Source organism: Oncorhynchus gorbuscha, linkage group LG15 (genome assembly GCF_021184085.1).
Source record: "Oncorhynchus gorbuscha isolate QuinsamMale2020 ecotype Even-year linkage group LG15, OgorEven_v1.0, whole genome shotgun sequence".
Lineage (NCBI taxonomy): Eukaryota > Metazoa > Chordata > Actinopteri > Salmoniformes > Salmonidae > Oncorhynchus > Oncorhynchus gorbuscha.
Window position 1 is genome coordinate 31,424,501 of NC_060187.1, and position 19,632 is coordinate 31,444,132.

Sequence of the window (19,632 nt, forward strand, 5' to 3'; positions counted from 1 at the left end):
TAATTCGCTCTATCTTTCTCTCAGAGGACCTGAGCCCTAGGACCATGCCTCAGGACAACCTGACACGACTCCTTTCTGTCCCCAGTCCACCTGGCCGTGCTGCTGCGCCAGTTTCAACTGTTCCGCCTGTGATTATTATTATTTGACCATGCTAGTAATTTATTAACATTTGAACATCTTGGCCATGTTATCTCCACCCGGCACAGCCAGAAGAGGACTGGCCACCCCTCATAGCCTGGTTCCTCTAGGTTTCTTCCTAGGTTTTGGCATTTCTAGGGAGTTTTTCCTAGCCACTGTGCTTCTACACCTGCATTGCTTGCTGTTTGGGGTTTTAGGCTGGGTTTCTGTACAGCACTTTGAGATATCAGCTGATGTACGAAGGGCTATATAAATACATTTGAATTGAATCTAGTCTTTCACAGTATTTAGTATATATAACGATTTATTTTTAGGGTAATTGACCATTTTCATGCACCTGTCGGAACAGGGGCTGGGTAAAAAAAAAGACGTCATCTATATACACTTGAATAGCGAATGGAGGACGCTTTTCATGCCAGCCAGGTAGGCTACTCCGATTGTAATGCAAAGCAAAGAGCTTAATATTAGGAAACTTGAGAAACAAATATATAGTAGGCCTTGCCTATGGAAAGATGGAATCCTCTTTTAAATAGAGGCCAACAAAACTCAGTTCTCACTCAATTGCATAGCCTGTAAAAATGTAGCGCAAAATGGGCTTATAGGAACACTGATTTCATTTCATGCATCAACCAGCTATGAGGAGCTGGCTCTCACAGCGCAACAGAGGATCCTATTCCTCTCAAACGCTAAATGTCAGGGCTCTCATGAAGTGTTTGGTTTGATTTTCGATTTGCATTGATGTCAGAATGATTAGAGGGACCTAAGTACCGGCCATTAGTAACTTACAGTTAGCAAGTTTGGTAGACTACTAATGACCATCAGTGGCATCAGAGCTCAGTTTTGGAGAAACCTAGTTACCGTGACCCAACGGTAGCGTGGAATTTGACAGCGGTCATGACTTGATATGTGGCATTAATATAGTCACCCTCACAGCCCTAGCTCTGCTTAACCAAATCCAGATAAGAGCTATCCTCACAGCTCAGAGTCAGAGGTGTACCAATTCACTCCCTCTAGTACCAACTCAAGTCCACTATGATCACCTCAAAACAGGACACCAGAACACAGAAGAATGGTTTGGTTCACATTATACACACAGCGCAACAAGAATTATATCCAGAATGTAGCTTGAAACATGCACAATAAGCCATGCATTACAAGATAAACATATGCATTGAACAGTGCGGAAAATGCATCCCAGGGAAATTTGAAATATGGGTATCAGCCTGAACGCGTAGGGAGAGGCCTGGCCGTTAGTGTGCTGAAGGACAGCCATTTACAGATTAAAGGCTCAACAAAGTCTGCCACATTCTAGTGACGAAGTACACAAACTTACAGGGCAGCCGTCAACTTCATAGACAACATCAAAGATCTGCTTCTGTCCCTCGGTCTTTCTCTTGTCTTCGTTTATATGACTGGGGGATAAAATGCATTCAGTTTAGCCAACTGATACTACAATAATTTTATGTAAATGTGAGGGATAATGGATGAAGCTTCAACTTCATTACAATAAAATGCTTCAGGCATTGCAGGAAATGCACAGTTGACTCACGTCATAACTTCCTTGAGTGATTCGATTGCCTTCTCCAAAGTGATTTTGTCAGGGTTGTCATCGGCAGTGTGCTTCTTAATATCTGCAGCATGGATGGGGTCAATGGACAATAACATACATAATTGATAGAATAATGAAAAGTCAATGGCAAACTGATATGACAAGGACAAATTTGTAACAGTGGATAAAGGAGAGGAGCATATTTTTCCGTTATGACACTTCAGTTGCAAATCAAGCACTCTTCATACTAGTGTTGTCACGATAACAGAATTTGGAATTCGATACCAGGTTTAGTATCACGATACTCTATACCAAAACGATGCCACGGCAAAAAAAAGAGCGGGGAGAATTTTGGGGTGGAAGGCTAGACTAGTTACAACTTTTTAGTGAGCAACATATTGATGACTTACATTTCTCAAAACAATGTGCAACACAGTAAATGTAATGTAGGCCTGCTTACCTGTTATAATTGATCCGGGTTACATTTAAAATGACATCAAATTTAATTCAGCCCCGGTCTCCCGTATGCAGTCACATCGAATTGCGGAGCACTTTGCTGATACCGTTTCAAAAAAGTGCAGTTGGCGCTAGTTTTTTTAGGAGTTGAAAAATAAATGAGGTTGTGATGGAAAGCTGGTCTTTTTAACAAGGGCCAACAAAAGTGCTTTCAAAGTGTTTCCCGCGTTTCCTTAAAGCGGACTCCCCTTTGCATGCACAACAAACTAAGTCTTGTACTGCCTTGATAGAATTCAGACAAATTGACAGGCACGATCCGCTCAGTCAGTTTACGACATGACACATTTGATAGAAGTAACAGAAATACTACAACTGAACCGTTTTTAATGTTGTAGTATCTAAAGAGTACCACGCAACACTTCTTCATACTGCAGCTGAGGAGAATGCATTGCAATTAGTACTTCTATCATAGCACATATGCAGCATGTTGCTCAACATGTGGCTGTCAAGTGTGAGCAGTGTGTGTGGTGTAGTCTACCGTTGAGAAGGAGGGCAACGCTTGGCAGTCTCTGCACGGGGCGAATCAGAAGCTCCACCAGCTTCTGCCGCCCACACTCGGGCTTCGACTGATTGATCTGGAGGCAAGAAAACACTAATGTTGAAGGAGAGGAGACCTGACAGATGTCGCAAACTACTCATATAAACATGCTCAGAGTTTCTCAAAGCTTACTTCACATAAAGAGATGAGAACTGAATGATCTTCAACATGAGGCATATGGTACCTTCAAAACCCACACACACATGGATGTATACACGAATGTATGGTCTCACATACCTTGAGGAAAGCATGGAAACGTGGCTTCTGCTTCTCACACCTGACTATCGTATCCTTGCTCATCTCAAAGAAGTTGACGAATGGTGGGTAAGCCTTCACCAGGTCTTTAGACTGACAGAGAGAAAGGAACAGTCAGTATGTCCAAAATGGCTAAATACAACATAGTCAGAACAAAGGCTTGTTATACTCACGTATTTGAGAATGATGTCCCCGACACTCTTGTCCTCAGACCAGTCCATAACCAGCACTTCCAGATCGGCCTGTCAAAACAACCCAATAAGCAGAGACACACAGAGGGTCTTTATATGACTACGGCAGACTGAACTCTTGTTCAGGTCATTAGGGCGAAGCACAATAGGCCCAGCGTCCTCCAGGTTTGGCCGGGGTAGGCCGTCATTGTAAATAAGAATTGGTTCTTAACAGACTTGCCTAGTAAAAAATAAATAAAAACTTTGGATATTTTCAGGAGAGAAGTGCTTACCTTTATCCTGGTATGTACATCATAGATGTCTGGGATGCTGCCAAAGATGGTCTTGATTTCTTCCTGAGCCAAAATGGGTCCTCCAACTTGGTCTTCCTTTTCCAGGGGGAGTTTGAACAACTATAGGAATAGACATTTCAGGTGAGACACAGCCCAGATCCCATCTATTCCCTTAATCAATACACACACCCCCCAATACAGATACCATTGACTTATGCATGGGTGGAGAAGTCAACCAACTGGCTGTGAAACAAGTGGTTTAGATAAGGCCTCACGATTTCAGACTGAATATTACAACCAGAATGTCATAAAAAAACAGACACTAAATCTATTTTCAGCATTGGGGAAGAGAAAAATATTTATAGAGTGCAGGTATGAATTAAATATAACAAGCCAACCTCCCTTCCCATCTAATTAAAGACTTAGAAAACAACCAAACAATAAGTCTTTAATCTAATCAACTACCAGGAATTAATCCCATTAAAATTCATGTGATCTAGCCAAGCTATATTCATCTTTCCCTGTAAAAGGTATAAAAAGAGGCTCTAAATGGCTTTTAATTACAATTTGTTCTAATAAAAACACATTTTAACGAGTGCCCAACATGTGTGAATCATAATGGAAAATTAGTATTCAAGCCCACTCTTGGCAGATCAGCTTATCGGCGAACTTCAGAAGGCAATGGACATGAGGTCGACCTGTCAGCAGTCAGTGTTAAAGACCATTTGATGTGAAGATTGCCATCTGTCTCATCTGAGCTTGCATGGTGTAGTGGACATGGGGCAGAGGACATAATACTACTGGTTACTTCATAAGACTGGTGGTGGGTGACCAGGCGTGGGTGAAAGTGAGCACAGGTGACTTAGGTGTGAGTGAGCTAAGGAATGGGTACATTATTTTTGGCATAGTGATGTTTGCTTAACCAGAGAGTGAGCGAGGACATTCCATTCTACTGGTATCATAGTAATGCTATAGCAAGCAGAGAGATGGAGAGCTGCCAAAGTGGGAGCAATGAGACAAGGAAAGGCCTGAGGCTTGGATCGATGAGCAACAGAGTGAGTGGTGTGGTGTGAGTGGGAGCCTGCCTTCCTTCCTGACAGTCCTGACACTCATAATCCTATTCATTTTCTCCCCCACTGGTCACTGGACTCAGGCACCGGTGGGACAGCCTGATAAGGACCCTAGCATCCCCGGTGGTGTTATGTGAACCCATGTCCACAGCAGCAGCAACAACAAACCTGCATGACTGTGGTGAGAATATCCACATAGTTGCTCTCTGTCTGGTATAACTCCTTGGAGACCTGCCATCTTGCAGACTGCTTCAGGACAGCAGGTGTAGAGCTCTTCGACGGCCGGGAGTGTTCTGGGAAAGTGCCAGAGAGAGTCAAGAAGTGAATATTGATTGAGACAGTGGAGAAAAACATGTTGTTTTCTTCGACAATACACAATCCAGAACTTCTGTACTTTTTGACTTCCTGTATGTCTCATAGTTGAGGAAATAAGAGTATTTTGTCTGACATGCAAAGTGAGAGCTACTCTGTGGAAGCGTTGGGCTTTTGTCTTAGCTAGAGAGAATCATTTGAGAAGGCAACAAGTGTATTTCATATCATCTTACCCTCAAATCAACACTGAACTTTAACAATCTACTATTCTTCCTCTTGTACCTCTTTGATCAGCAAGACAGGACAATTTTTTTTTTTTATAATACAGTTTCTAATATAATGCAAAATCAGATTCCATCAGTGACAGTTCAACTGAGTGACCTGTCTTCTCCTGGCATGTGCTAAGATAGTGTGACTCCTGGGACGAGTCCATCCATGAAGCCTCCTCAGTCTCTGTGGCCTGGGCCGGCTGGGGGCATGGGAGGCCCTCTAGTGTGCCGGTCTCCTGCTGAGGGGTAGGGGTGCTAGTGCAGTGGAAGGTCCACTCTTGGTCTGCCCCCCTACTCCTCTCTCTGACACTCCTCATCCTCCTCTGCCTGCTGGTCTCAGCACATACACTCATACGCCTGCTGTGCTCTACACTGTTCTCTGAAAGACAGGGTGTTCAGTCTCATGGGGGGGGGGGGGGGGTTCAAACAGAATAGCAGAGCATGTTGCTTCTTCCTGCCTCCCTCTGCAACCAGCAGTGACTGTCCCCAGTCTATGACAGGGCCCTGATTACAACTGACGTGAGACCCTAATTATGCTATAAACCCTGTCTCTTTTTGCCTGCAATAACTTTTAACGAGGACAGAGGGGCTTATTAACAATCGTCAAAGTGTTCCGAGAACTGTGACATGACGTCTGGCTGATTATGAGTGACTATGGCTCCTCTCACCTGCCAGGGCCTTGCAGGTCTCTGGGGTGTTGGAGATGTCCAGCAGAGAACCAATGGACAGGGAGTGCTCGGCAGAAGGCCTCTTGCGGGGGGGAGGGAAGGGGGAGATCTCCGTCTCCTTGGTGAGCTGGGCCAGAGTGTCCCTCAGACGCCTCCTCTTCCGGTTACTGTTGGGTGTGTTGAGGGACAGCAGGGACACAGCCTTCTTCATCACAGGACTGTCCATCTGAGAGTAGCAGAAACATGGGCATGACGGATGAAGTTGTATGGAGATAACAAGTTTGACGAAACCCCCACCCTGATAATTTCACCTAGTTTATTAAGCAAAGCAGTGATGTGGAAGTGTACGGATTACATCTACACAACTACAATTGGGAATACTCAGATTTATATAATAGTTTGATAAAACTGTTAAGATGGTTTTTAAGACTACATGCTGAGAGACTTTGAAAAATGCAGAAAAACTTTATATTACAGCAACTAAATTATTTTTGTGGAGCCTATTTGATTCTGAGTTGAGACAAAGTGTTTTTAATTTTCCTAGCTCACTTCACTGGCACCACAGAGGGAGACTCGTGAGGATGTGTGCGACACAGGTATAGAATATCAGCAGCGTCCATTCCACTGTAGAGATTTCTGCATATATCGGACTGACTCAGACAGAACTTACCTTCTCATAGAAGTACATGGACTCCCCTGCTCTGGCATCCATCTGTATGCTCCCCCAGAACCACTTGAACAGTCAAAGAAACAGAGTATTGATACAAGGCAGGGAACACCAGTGTTGACTCTCTCTGTTCAAATTACGTGCCTTGTCGAAAGGAAAATAAAATATTGATCCATCCAAGTCCGTATATCAATACAACTAAACACATTGAATAGAAATACTTATTTTACATACTGTTTAGAAAAATAACAATTCTTATTTTCCAAGACTCAACAGTGCCAACGTATTAGAAAAACGCATTAATTTGAGGTGCATAAATGCCTGAATTTCAGGTAGTATGCTTCAGTCAGACAAACTGTTCATATGTTGCTGTTTTTTATGTTTGTCTGCCTCCCCCCCCGGTTCAGTGATGTAAGCTGACATCTCCCACATTGAAGTGCTCACCTCCTGTTTGACAACATAAAGTCTCTTTGACGGGACGAATGGCAGCTCCTTGACAGAGTTTTCCTCCACCACCATGTGAGTGCACTTCTCATCTCCAACCTCCAAGAAGCTGCCGCCTAGGAGAAACACATTAGGATTAAGGTTTTAGAAACTCCAAAAGGACTCCAGAAAAATAAAACACTATTGAAGAGGAACATGTGCATGCAGAGCAGCTTTTGTAAAGACTAGACATAACAAATCAAAGAATTAAAAAAATATTGAAATGGTCTAACGAATCAGCAAGATCTCAGGCCAATACCATGTTTGACTGTCCTTTCCTCCATGTTGGTCTTATCTTCGTCTGAGAAGCCCAGGAAGCTCAGTGCACAGTCTTGAAAGGGGGGAACTTTGAACTCTGTGCGGAACTCTTCATCTCCAGCATGGAACTTACTGTAGGAACAGATGGTTGTCAGAACCTATGCATGTACACTGAGTACACAAAACATTAAGAACACCTGCCTTTTCCATGACAGACTGACCAAGTGAATCCATGTGAAAGCTATGATCCCTTATTGATGTTACTTGTTAAATCCACTTTAAAATCAGTGAAGATGAAGGGGAGGAGATAGGTTAAATAAGAGTTTTTAAACTTTGAGACAATTGAGGCATGGATTGTGTATGTGCCATTCAGAGGGTGAACGGGCAAGACAAAAGATGCAAGTGCCTTCAAACTGGGCATGTTAGTAGGTGCCAGGCGCACCGGTCTGTGTCAAGAACAGCAACGCTGCTGGGTTAACACTCAACAGTTTCCTGTGTGTATCAAGAATTGTCCACCACCCAAAGGACATCTAGCCAACCTGTCACAACTGTCGGAAGCAATGAAGTCAACATGGGTCAGCTTCCCCGTGGAACGCTACCAACACTTGCACAGCCAATGAAGGTGTTCCTAATGTTTTGTATACAATAGTGTAAGTTGATGTAGAAACATGAATGTGAAGAGCACAATCAAGTCCATGAGCATGAGGAGGTACTTACACATCATCTCTATGCTCCCAGGCCTTATGGATCCATGTTGGGGTGAGGATGGGCGTGCCCATACACACAGCAAGCTACAAGAGACAGGTACACGTCACATTAGGAGAATGATTGATTGTTTAGAAATGTGTATTGAGGTTACTGGCCGCTGTAACATTAACCGCAGCACAGGGTGGTTATGGGTGTGTAAATAAATATATACACTGCTCAAAAAAATGAAGGGAACACTAAAATAACACATCCTAGATCTAAATGAATGAAATATTCTTAAATACTTTTTTCTTTACATAGTTGAATGTGCCGACAACAAAATCATACAATAATTATCAATGGAAATCTAATTTATCAACCCATGGAGGTCTGGATTTGGAGTCACACTCAAAATTAAAGTGAAAAACCACACTACAGGCTGATCCAACTTTGATGTAATGTCCTTAAAACAAGTCAAAATGAGGCTCAGTAGTGTGTGTGGCCTCCACGTGCCTCTATGACCTCCCTACAATGCCTGGGAATGCTCCTGATGAGGTGGCAGATGGTCTCCTGAGGGATCTCCTCCCAGACCTGGACTAAAGCATCCGCCAATTCCTGGACAGTCTGTGGTGCAACGTGGCGTTGGTGGATGGAGCGAGACATGTCCCAGATGTGCTCAATTGGTTTCAGGTCTGGGGAACGGGCGGGAGAGTCCATAGCATCAATGCCTTCCTCTTGCAGGATCTGCAGACACACTCCAGCCACATGAGGTCCAGCATTGTCTTGCATTAGGCGGAACCCAGGGCCAACAGCACCAGCATATGGTCTCACAAGGGGTCTGAGGAGCTCATCTCAGTACCTAGTGGCAGTCAGGCTACCTCTGGCGAACACATGGAGGGCTGTGCAGCCCCCCAAAGAAATGCCACCCCACACCATGACTGACCCACCACCAAACCGGTCATGCTGGAGGATGTTGCAGGCAGCATAACCTTCTCCACGGCGTCTGCAGACTCTGTCACGTGCTCAGTGTGAACCCGCTTTCATCTGTGAAGAGCACAGGGGGCCAGTGCTGAATTTGCCAATCTTGGTGTTCTCTGGCAAATGCCAAACGTCCTACACGGTGTTGGGTTGTAAGCACAACCCCCACCTGTGGACGTCGGGCCCTCATACCACCCTCATGGAGTCTGTTTCTGACCGTTTGAGCAGATACATGCACATTGGTGGCCTGCTGGAGGTCATTTTGCAGGGCTCTGGCAGTGCTTCTCCTGCTCCTCCTTGCACAAAGGCGGAAGTAGCGGTCCTGCTGCTGAGTGGTTGCCCTCCTACGGCCTGCTCCACGTCTCCTGATGTACTGGCCTGTCTCCTGGTAGCACCGCCATGCTCTGGACACTACGCTGACAGACACAGCAAACCTTCTTGTCACAGCCCGCATTGATGTGCCATCCTGGATGAGCTGCACTACCTGAGCAACTTGTGTGGGTTGTAGACTCCGTCTCATGCTACCACTAGAGTGAAAGCACCGCCAGCATTCAAAAGTGACCAAAACATCAGCCAGGAAGCATAGGAACTGAGAAGTGGCCTGGTCACCACCTGCAGAACCACTCCTTTATTGGGGGTGTCTTGCTAAATGCCTATAATTTCCACCTGTTGTCTATTCCATTTGAACAACAGTATGTGAAATTTATTGTCAATCAGTGTTGCTTCCTAAGTGGACAGTTTGATTTCACAGAAGTGTGATTGACTTGGAGTTAGATTGTGTTGTTTAAGTGTTCCCTTTATTTTTTTGAGCTGTGTGTGTGATATATATATATATATACACACACACATACACACACAAGGTACTGTAAGAGGTCACAAGTTTATTCTCCAAAGCTAAGGATGAAAAACGGCATGTGTATTGAAACCGCTCTCATTCTTGTACTTTGATAAACAGTAAGACACCTTGCGATGTAAAACAGCTCCGTCCATCTGTTAAGAGAACAAAGCTACTTTTCATGTTTAAAGTGCTGGAGCAAAACATGACGAAACTAGTTAAGAATTCAATTCAGAAAAGGATGGGGTGTAGAGAAAAGCAAACAGAACTACAGAGAATCAATAAAAATAACAATTTCACAGTCAGCAAGTGAAATGTCATGTAATGAACAAAATAATCCAGAGTTAAGAGTGACTCCCTGAGGAGAATCTATCAAAAACACATCTTAAAAGAACCAATGAGGGAGTGTATTAGCACGCCGCGTGTTTTGATAGTTCAACAGCACAGTTTAAACTAAGTTTGAAGATCTTCAGTTGAAAGTAAGGAAAAATTGGTGGCACAAAATCACAACTAAATCATATGGATTAGGCTTATACATGAGCTCTTCCAGATGGGAGGAAATGTTAGGGGTGTTTTACAAACCTTGTACTTCTCGCCATGAGTGGAGTATGCAATAAGATGGGTGACTTTAGTGCTGAAGTCCTTACGGATGGCGCCACCCATGTGATGCACCAGATTCACCAGGTTTTTCTGCAGGGGATAAACGAAAGTGACATTTGACACCAACATATCTCTCTTAGCATCAAAATAGCAAACAAACAAAACATGTTGACACTTGGTAGTGTTACAAATGACAAAATCAGCTTGAATGTAGTCCACTTACAACTTCCTCTTTGCTGCGGAAACCAGTGAAACACAGTGACAAGTTGAGCATGGTGGTCGAGTATAAAGGACGAGAGGAAAATGGCAGGGGCTGTGGGAAACAAACATGGTTCTCATAAATTTCTGATACTGAAAACATTCCTCCACTGCTTGTATCAAATTCAAATATTTTGGGGTGCTTTACTGGTCAGTAGCAAAGTGGTATGTCTATGCATGTGTAAACATGTGATGTTATACAGAACAAACATCTCAAAGTTAACAGGCTCTATAGATAAGGGGGGAGAGATCCGGAGATAATTACTCATTCTGAATATTATGGACATATTTCATGCCTTTTGCATCAGTGTCTGTCCATGTTCAGTTTTTAGTGTTGAGATTTATTCCTCCATAGACCTAGCGTCATCTTAGAGCGGTGTCTGGTGAGATGTGCAGTGACCTGTGGCCAGTGGTGTGTTCATCTTCTGCAGTAATCAGACTGTGTTGAGCAGGTGCTCTGCTTAGACCCAGATAACAGTGACGCATTTCTCAGGGTTCATGGGAACAATCAAAACCTTCCTATAAATCGATTTAACTTCAAAGCACAACTTTCCCTGCGTTTTACTTCATCTTTCTGTAGCAGGCAGATGCTAAATTGCACTATAACAGTCAAAACATCAGTTCTTGAACCTGAGAGGAATGATCCATAGCTGAGCACTGAGTGCCATCCCTGAGTGATTGACTGTGTATATTTCCGGAGTGATTTGCTCCTGTCCTTACCTCCTCTCGTCCCGCACAGTGCAGAACAACGGGGGGGCCCACGATCCGGTTGTCATGTTTGTAAAGGTAGCTGTAGTCAGGCGAGGCAAAGTCTGTGAGCACAAACACAGTCTCAAACTCTGTGTTTTCTCCATCTCCAAACTCTTTGACATTGTCTGTCTTTATGCAAGGCACGTTGATATCCTGTGGATTAAAATACTGTTAATGAGAGCAGAGACACACAAGTAGTTCGTTGATATAAAAAGGAGTAATTGTATAATTATGAGGGGTATATCATATTGCAATATGAATTACTAATTTAAAGCACATTTAGGTGAGTTTAGAGCAAACAGGAACATTGAAGTTCAGGTACTTGAAAGCCGTTCCTTCTTTTGCAGACACACACACACTGCCGCACACCATGATGACATTCCTAAATGCCTTATCAAATTAATTGAGTGCTCAATCAGATGGTGTTATTTTGTTTTTGATTAACTCACTAAATTCATTCAAGAGCAGAAATTGAATCAAGAACACAAAAAGGTCAAATATTACTACCATACATCAGAGTACAGTGGACGAGAGTAATCAATAGTGTGAACGTGTTAGATCATTATGTTAAACATTTAGCTTGGACACCAGGTGTTAATAGAAATCTGTGACATTTAACAGTAATTGTGTCGATACTGCTGCAGTTACACATAAATCACCCTGTGATTGCCCATGCAAAGACACCCCCTTGGTGCATTAAAACATGCAACACACTCCCAGTCCGGACAGACACATACCATATTGACTATGGATTTTATAAATTTATCTCCAGCCTCAACACCCGGTTCCCCTCCTTTAATCTTAACCACCGGAACTTCCATTGTTCTGACGGCCTGTAAAATTAAGCATTAACGTCAAACTGGCGACACCAAACGGACAAATTCTCTGAACCAGGGGCCAGTGTCCTTGCAACCCAGAAGGCAAGGACTTCAAACAAATGTCAAGTGCAATCCAGGGGGAAAGTTCTGATATATTAAAAGTTCAAAGCAGCAGGATAACTTTTTTTTGGTCAATTCAGTCCGATTAAACTGTTGGCGGATGTGACAGCAATAACATTTGATTGGAGTAGTCACATACACATGGTTTAAAGAGGAAGTTCAAACATTTTCACATGTAGCCTTATTTTCAATCGTTCTGTCCATGTAGTTGAAACCCCAAAATGTTAAATAAATATATTTTGATAAAGACAAAATTGCTTGTTACATTTTGCAGTCATCACTTGCCATTGAATACAATGCAATTTTAAAATGTGTATAAAGAATGTTGTAAAAATCTGCAAAACACTCCAAACCAACTCAATCTCATTCTGGATAATGTCTCTGTACAATAAAAACACATGTTTTAAGTTCTCTACTGTACCATAAATCCATGTTTGAATGATACTGTTTAAAAAAAAAACTAAAAATGCAAATATGGATTTACGAGGCAGTGGAAAATGTTTGTTTTTTTAATGGATGCAGAGGCATTACCCTGAACAAGATTCTGATTATTCTTCAGATATGACAAGTTTCTCAGTTGTTCTCAAGGGTGAACCCATTTTTATTCCAGCAGTTAGGCTTGTGCTGTTTCACGTTCACAGACAAATCACATTTGCCCACTCTCCTCCCCTGACTCACAGACAGACATGTCTCCTGTCCTGCCTTCACTATGAAAGCTTTGGCAGTAGTGGGTCTCTAAAGGCTATGGATAGGACAGAGTCTGAAGTTTAACTGGAGAACCTGGGTGAGATTCTTCTCATCTTGGCCAAAGCTAGACTTCTAAATATATAGGCTATATTAGTCCCACATTTATTTATAATAACATTGACTCAATGCACTCATAACCCTTAAAACAATAAAAACAATAACAAGAAACAAAACAATGCAATGTTTTCACAATGACAACCCATACAACTGGGCTCAGAACTATTAGGGCATGGTACCTGCAGTGCTTTAACAAGTGCTCCATTTTTGGCAGCTTCTCCCACAAGAACGACTCTGGTTTCGACACGATGCAGCATTTCTACAAGAGAATAGAGGACTAAGGGCTCAGTGAATCTCAAATGTAATGTGAAAGCAATCATAGAAAGAAGTCTTTCCTGTTTTGAGTGACAGCCTCAGGTAAAAGGAAGTTAATATCCAACTGATTGAGAGAAGGGGGAACTCTTGCCTTCCATGTCTTCACAGTCCAAACTCAGGAATACATCCTTAGTAGTCTCAGCCAACCTGGAGTCATACACAGAGGAGTCCACCAGCAGGCTACGAGCCATCCCCAAAGTAACTATGCTGCTGTCAGCCATGGCAGTGTGACAGGGGTGGTGGCACAATCCTGTCCAAACAATCAAACGTTAGGAGAGTCAGAGCTTGAGGAGAGAGTGAGGTGTCAACTGCCAAACTTGGAATAAAAACGGAAACGAATGTTATGTTCTAGTCTGAACTAGGCCTGACTGTGCTGTTACAAAACCAACTAGCTTGGATGAGTGTAGTTGATCTGCGTGTTAACGTTAGAATCAAGATAGCAAGCTAGGCACATGATTACGATTGGTTTGTTTTCTAAGATTTAACGTTACATACAGTACCTGAATATTGGTAACTGTTAGCTAGCTAACGTTAGCTATGTGCACATTGGTGCAATGTCTAAATTGGTTTGAGCAAGTAAGAAGTTGGTCCATTAACGTTAGCTAACTAACTTCCAACTGCTGTTCTAAATGTATAACTAGTTATCGTTATTCAGGCAGGGCATTTAAAGCGTTTTTGGTAGCTTTCGTACTTTAGCATTGTGACAACATCAGGAGTCGGTGTAACGTTAGCTATGCAGTGTGTCCCAAAGTTAGACGTACTCAGTCGATTTTAACTTTTTCTGTTGAAAGCAATATCCCATGGCCATGTACAAATATAGTAAAATACATCCCAAGTTGTTAATCAAGGTCGTTACTGTTACTTAGCTGGAAACAATGTGTGCGTTAACGTACAGTGGACAAACTTGTCAAAAGCTGAACGAAGCAGGCTGGCTAACGTTAACAGTAGTTAAATACATTACCCAACGTGTTGCTAGCGACCTGCTGAAAAACTTTATAGCTAGCTAATTAACGCGAGCTCACTTGTTAAACATGCTTGCTAGCAAGGTCAAAGGTGCATATTTTGTTAGCTAGTTACTTAATAATCGTGGTTGCTGGGAGAAGTAAACAGAAACATCAAAAGGACTTACCCAAAGCTTTGGAAATAACAAAACAAAGAATCGCAGGTGACAGTTATAAACTGGCTAGTCGACCAGTTCAGCTAGCGGTTGGCTAACTGAATTGACACTGCTATCTGCAGGTTATTCCTGTCTCTAAAAGTACATATATATTTATCTATTATTTATATATATATATATATATATGCGTTTGCGGTACAACAAACAAATATTTACGTAACTCCTGGTTTAAATCTTATCTAATGCATACTGAAAACGCGAAATTAACTTTGGTTGTCGGAATTAATTGTTTGTTTGCATAATCCATTTTGTTTGGGACATTGTACGCCCGTGGACAACAAAGTTCGCTCAACCTGAATTCAAAAAGCAAGGCATGCGAGGCGGCTGTAATCTGATTGGACAAGAATGGGAATGCCTGAACGGAAGCTGCACTACGGAGCTTCTGATTGGCTCGTGGATTCAAACTACGATGCCCACTGACACTGCGGTGGACACGGGTTGACTACGATGTTCCACACACACCTTTTCATCAGAGATTCTTCAAATTCCCCGCTTCTATTATAAATCCCCAAGTAATAATAATGAATTGTTTACTCCATGTGTAACTCTGTGTTGTTGTCTGCTCACACTGCTATGCTTTATCTTGGCCAGGTCGCAGTTGCAAATGAGAACTTGTTCTCAACTAGCCTACCTGGTTAAATAAAGGTGAAATAAAAATAATAAAAAATAAAACTTGTAGTTAATTGAGATTTGGGACAATAGTCGTCTATATTACATACCTCTGCTTTTTTTCAAGCTACAATATTGTTGACCAAAATAATGAAGATTCGTAGCCTGCCCTATTGCTGAGAACCTACCAATAACCTACCAAATGCCAACTGTTACAGTGCTGTTAATAAGTTAATAAGTATTGCATAAAGCTTCAAGTTCCTCACAGTACACATTGACAATCTGTAATCGTCCACCCACACAGACAGTGTGGTGAAGAAGGCGCAACAGCGCCTCTTCAAACTCAGGAGGCTGAAGAAATTTGGCTTGGCCCCTAAGACCCTCACAAACTTTTACAGATGCTCAATTGAGAGCATCCTGTCGGGCTGTATCGCCACCTGGTACCGCAACTCCAACATCCGCAACCGCAGGGCTCTCCAGAGGGTGGTGCGGTCTGCCCAACGCATCCCCAGGGGCACTGCCTGCCCTCCCGACACCTGCAGCACCCAATGTCACAGGAAGGCCAACAAGATAATCAAGGACATCAACCACCCCAGCCACGGCCTGTTCTCCCAGCTACCACCAGGAAGGAGAGATCAATACATGTGCACCAAAGCTGGGACATAAAGACTGAAAAATAGCTTCTATCTCAAGGCCATCAGACTGTTAAATAGCCATCACTAGCCGGCTATCACCTGGTTATTCACTGGACATTAGAAGATGCTGCCCTATATACATAGACATGGAATCACTGGTCACTTTAATAGTGGGACACTAGCCACTTTAATAATGTTTACATACTGCTTTACTAATTTTATATTTATATACTGTATTCTATTCTACTGTATTTTAGTCAATGCCACTGACATTGCTCATCCTAATATTTATATATTTCTTAATTCCATTCTTTTACTTTTAGATTTGTATGTATTGTTGTGAATTGTTAGATATTACTGCACTGTTGGAGCTAGGAACACAAGCATTTCGCTACACCTGCAATAACATCTGCTAAATATATTTATGACCAATAACATTTGACTTGAGAAAGTTGCATTGTACATTCACAAGTGAGATAGGCTCGCACATAATGTATTCCTCTCCCCTGTTTCTAGGCTTACAAGAAGAGGAGTGTGGAGCAACAAGACAGCGTCAACCTACGGTTTTCATTTCAGTCCCTCTCAGGCAAATCAACTTTCTCAGACTTGCACCCAGACAAGGCTTCAAGACAAAATACCGATAGTACATGCCTACCTCTTTGAACTGGCCAAGATTCCCTGGTGTCATCACTGAGAGTTTGTTCCTGGGGCCGATGCTCATGATTAATTCCTCCCAGCAGGCCCTTCTGGCTGCGGTGCAGAGTTTGTCTTCACAGAGCCTCTGGAAACCTGCACCAAGCCTGGAGGACAAAGTGATGAGCGCAAGCAAGGCCCTTTCCTCCTTTTCCTCAAGTCCCAGCTTCTGTATGCCTGTCACATCTCCAGCTCTTTGTGTCAACTCCTCTCCCCACCTGTATTCCCATATGTAACTTGAAAGACATTGTACAACAAAGCCTTTCCTTGCCCTCCACCCCCCTGCCATTGTCATTCCCTGTACCACACTCAATTTCTACCGCAGTGATTGGCTGTGATGGACTAAATGTTCACATTGCAGTGATAAGTACCTTTATGAAAAGGTCCAGGACACTGCACAATAGTTTTTTTGGAACACTTTATTGAAGTGGAGCTAGTGCTAAGATATGCCCTAATAGTGTATATGCCAATGGAAATTAAGATAGTGAAGGGCAATGCAAAATGACATGAAATGTACATCTATATGATACTCACCAGCAAGGACATTTGGCCTACGAAGAAGAACACATCTTTTAATCTTTTAATCTAAAAATATGTTGCATAACAGTTAAGTAAAGAAATCTGTTGATGCACTTAGAGTGGCAGGTTTAGGTTAATGTTTTTGGTGAAAATGATTGATTCTGAGAGAAAGAATATACGTTTTTAGACATAATTTTCAAGTGCTATAAATAATGCTATTTTGATCATTTCTTTCATGCAACTGGTGCCAGAGACTAGATGTCTTGAGCATTTAAAACTTTAGGTGCTTGTTTTTCAAATATAATTTCATCTCAGGAGAAGAAAGCAGATCAACATTTAGTACCAGTCACCAACTAAGGGAATTACAATTATGTACTGGGCTGGCTGTATTCTGCTACCTGAAACCCCATTGCTTACTGATAAAAGAGCAGAAATAAATAATGGCTTTCAAGACACATGTATTTCATCATATACTTTACAGAAAAAATAATTTACACATCACTTAGATGGCATGGTTCATAAAAACAGTCACAGATTTATTCTGATTTCACCTTAAATAATGACATTTCATTTGAACACAGCCTTAAATCATCACAATTGAGTCAAAAACCTGTCTAAAAAGGCAGCTACTTTGTGGGAATTCATTGCCTTTTGGCTGAATTTCACAACATCTTAGATATTTTTTGCAAAGGTCCAGACCTCTTCTTCACATTCCATCACCAGGATTTACCACACTGCATCTAGAGTTTCCTCTGTCTTCAGTCCCTTTGAGAACGTGCTGATAACTTTCAGCTTCTTCCAATTCTTAAAACACCCCAAATTGTTAAACACTGTTGAAATGTTCCCTGACGGTCATATTCAGAGAAGATCTAATCACATTGAGATGATGTGACAAGTTAATTGAATACTGTGTTGTTATTTTGAGAAAAGACAATTGGTTCTCAATGACTAACCTGGATATAAAAGTCAAATAAATAAATACAAAAATGTTTGCAGTAGCAATACAGCTTTTTGAGGCTCTTTATATTACAAGATTGCTATACTGTGGCCGTAGACAATCTCAGGTATGCTATATAATATCTGGGGCATTCAACGCCATTCTATGGCTTAGAAACACTGATATTTATACAAAAGTCAGATGATAAACTGTTGAAGGACCATATGAGTCATATCACTGATGGCTCTTAGCTAGTTCCTAAATATGCATAATAGTAAAACATTATATATTGGGAACATAGCGTATAGCAATAAATATTCTGTACAGTAAAATCTGAACATTTTCATTACAATCATAGTGCATTGTTAGAATAAGTTCAATGCTATGTTCAATGCTTGTAATCATAATCAACCATAAGATGCTATTTCATGGGTGAATTCACTACATTCCAACCAGGACACACAGTAGATTTGAGATGAATCCAATGGGGAGGCACAAGCCAGAATCTGAGAGAAGATGGCATGAATACTTATATAATGATCAGATGGGAATTGAGATTTATAGAATAGTTATACACAGATTTTACAAGACTGAAAAAAAAGAAATATATAACATGCATGTACATAAGATGAAGTAAAGAGCTATTTATTTTGTTCAGGGAATAGAATAATATCTCTTGCAAAATGAGAAATCCCTCAGTTATTTATAAAACAACTGAACGGGCAAGGAATTCAGCAGGACGAAACAAAGTTTGAAGAAATTTAAACTTTAAGGATTTTTAAAAGGTAAGAATACAATCAAGCTTGTCTCCAATTAAGTCTATAGATCAAACACATTCCCCTCGATGGAAAGATCTCCAGTTTCCATGGTGGTACTTCCTGGCCCACTGTGTTCAGGATGACCCTCCTCACAAAAGGTTACCTGGGGTGTATTCATTATGCCTATTCTGTTGCAAAACGTTTTCCAACAAAAACTAAAGTTTCTATTGGACAAATTCAGGTAATTCCCTACCCATTTCATTCTGTTTGTTTCAGTTTGGTTGTTAAACAGTAAATGGTTTCCGTTGAAAGACGTAATGAATACACTCTTGATTAGGCCACAGGAGAGAGTGTGGTGTGCATCAAAGGCACGTCAGAATATCTTTGAGAGCACAAATCAAGTACAGGGTTTGAGACATGGCAAAATGGTGGTAAAGGTTATTTTCTTTAATCTCAGTAGCTGAGCCGAGCAAAAGTCTTATTTTCAGTGTAGCATAGCAACAACAGAGGGCACCTACACCACTATTGACTTGACTTCAGACTTGCTTTTTCTCTGTCTGAGCACAGCAGCTGAAATTGCTCCCCCACTTTGAAGCTTGACCAAGTTGGGCTAACAGCATGTTCCAGAAGTTCATGGCCAAATGGTCCATCATGCTTATCTACTTTCCTGAGATACATCTCCCCACGTACTGGTTTCATTGTCCTCTGAGTCAGACAGAGCTGCTGTGCACATGTCACTGAAGATATCTGGAATGTAAAAAAAAAAATTAAAAAGAAGAGTTAAAGACGCAAACTCACATACAATGGAGTTAGGATCTAACATTATGGAGGCCAAGCAACAGGCGTGAAGGGAGTGGTGATTCTTAAGATTCAAACATCACCATCAGTCTTTTTAGAGAGGGGTTGCATAGAATGGATATAATGACTGACTAAACAATGCAGTTTTAATAGCA

At 41.8% G+C, this 19,632-nt stretch overlaps 1 protein-coding gene and 1 pseudogene across 5 annotated transcripts in view; both read right to left on the reverse strand.

Moving 5' to 3' along the window:
* ect2 (epithelial cell transforming 2) overlaps positions 1 to 14,831 on the reverse strand; it is a 35,029-nt gene extending 20,198 nt beyond the window's left edge. For 2 of the 5 annotated variants that reach the window (XM_046300775.1, XM_046300773.1), the window contains exons 1-19: positions 14,481 to 14,831; positions 13,443 to 13,601; positions 13,216 to 13,295; positions 12,032 to 12,127; positions 11,265 to 11,447; positions 10,510 to 10,599; positions 10,269 to 10,376; positions 7,904 to 7,977; positions 7,188 to 7,318; positions 6,890 to 7,005; positions 6,449 to 6,511; positions 5,779 to 6,004; positions 4,698 to 4,822; positions 3,460 to 3,579; positions 3,170 to 3,238; positions 2,979 to 3,089; positions 2,682 to 2,778; positions 1,688 to 1,769; positions 1,472 to 1,550 (exon numbers count right to left, since the gene is read on the reverse strand). In XM_046300775.1, the coding sequence (XP_046156731.1) occupies positions 1,472 to 1,550; positions 1,688 to 1,769; positions 2,682 to 2,778; positions 2,979 to 3,089; positions 3,170 to 3,238; positions 3,460 to 3,579; positions 4,698 to 4,822; positions 5,779 to 6,004; positions 6,449 to 6,511; positions 6,890 to 7,005; positions 7,188 to 7,318; positions 7,904 to 7,977; positions 10,269 to 10,376; positions 10,510 to 10,599; positions 11,265 to 11,447; positions 12,032 to 12,127; positions 13,216 to 13,295; positions 13,443 to 13,572 (1,980 nt within the window). In that variant the 5' untranslated portion in view covers positions 13,573 to 13,601; positions 14,481 to 14,831. Of the gene's footprint in view, positions 1 to 1,471; positions 1,551 to 1,687; positions 1,770 to 2,681; positions 2,779 to 2,978; positions 3,090 to 3,169; positions 3,239 to 3,459; positions 3,580 to 4,697; positions 4,823 to 5,778; positions 6,005 to 6,448; positions 6,512 to 6,889; positions 7,006 to 7,187; positions 7,319 to 7,903; positions 7,978 to 10,268; positions 10,377 to 10,509; positions 10,600 to 11,264; positions 11,448 to 12,031; positions 12,128 to 13,215; positions 13,296 to 13,442; positions 13,602 to 14,480 lie in introns of those variants that run through there. The other 3 variants (XM_046300774.1, XM_046300777.1, XM_046300778.1) reach the window with 3 other exon arrangements.
* Positions 14,832 to 17,494: 2,663 nt separating this feature from the next.
* Positions 17,495 to 19,632, reverse strand: part of LOC123996929 — a 115,360-nt pseudogene continuing 113,222 nt past the window's right edge.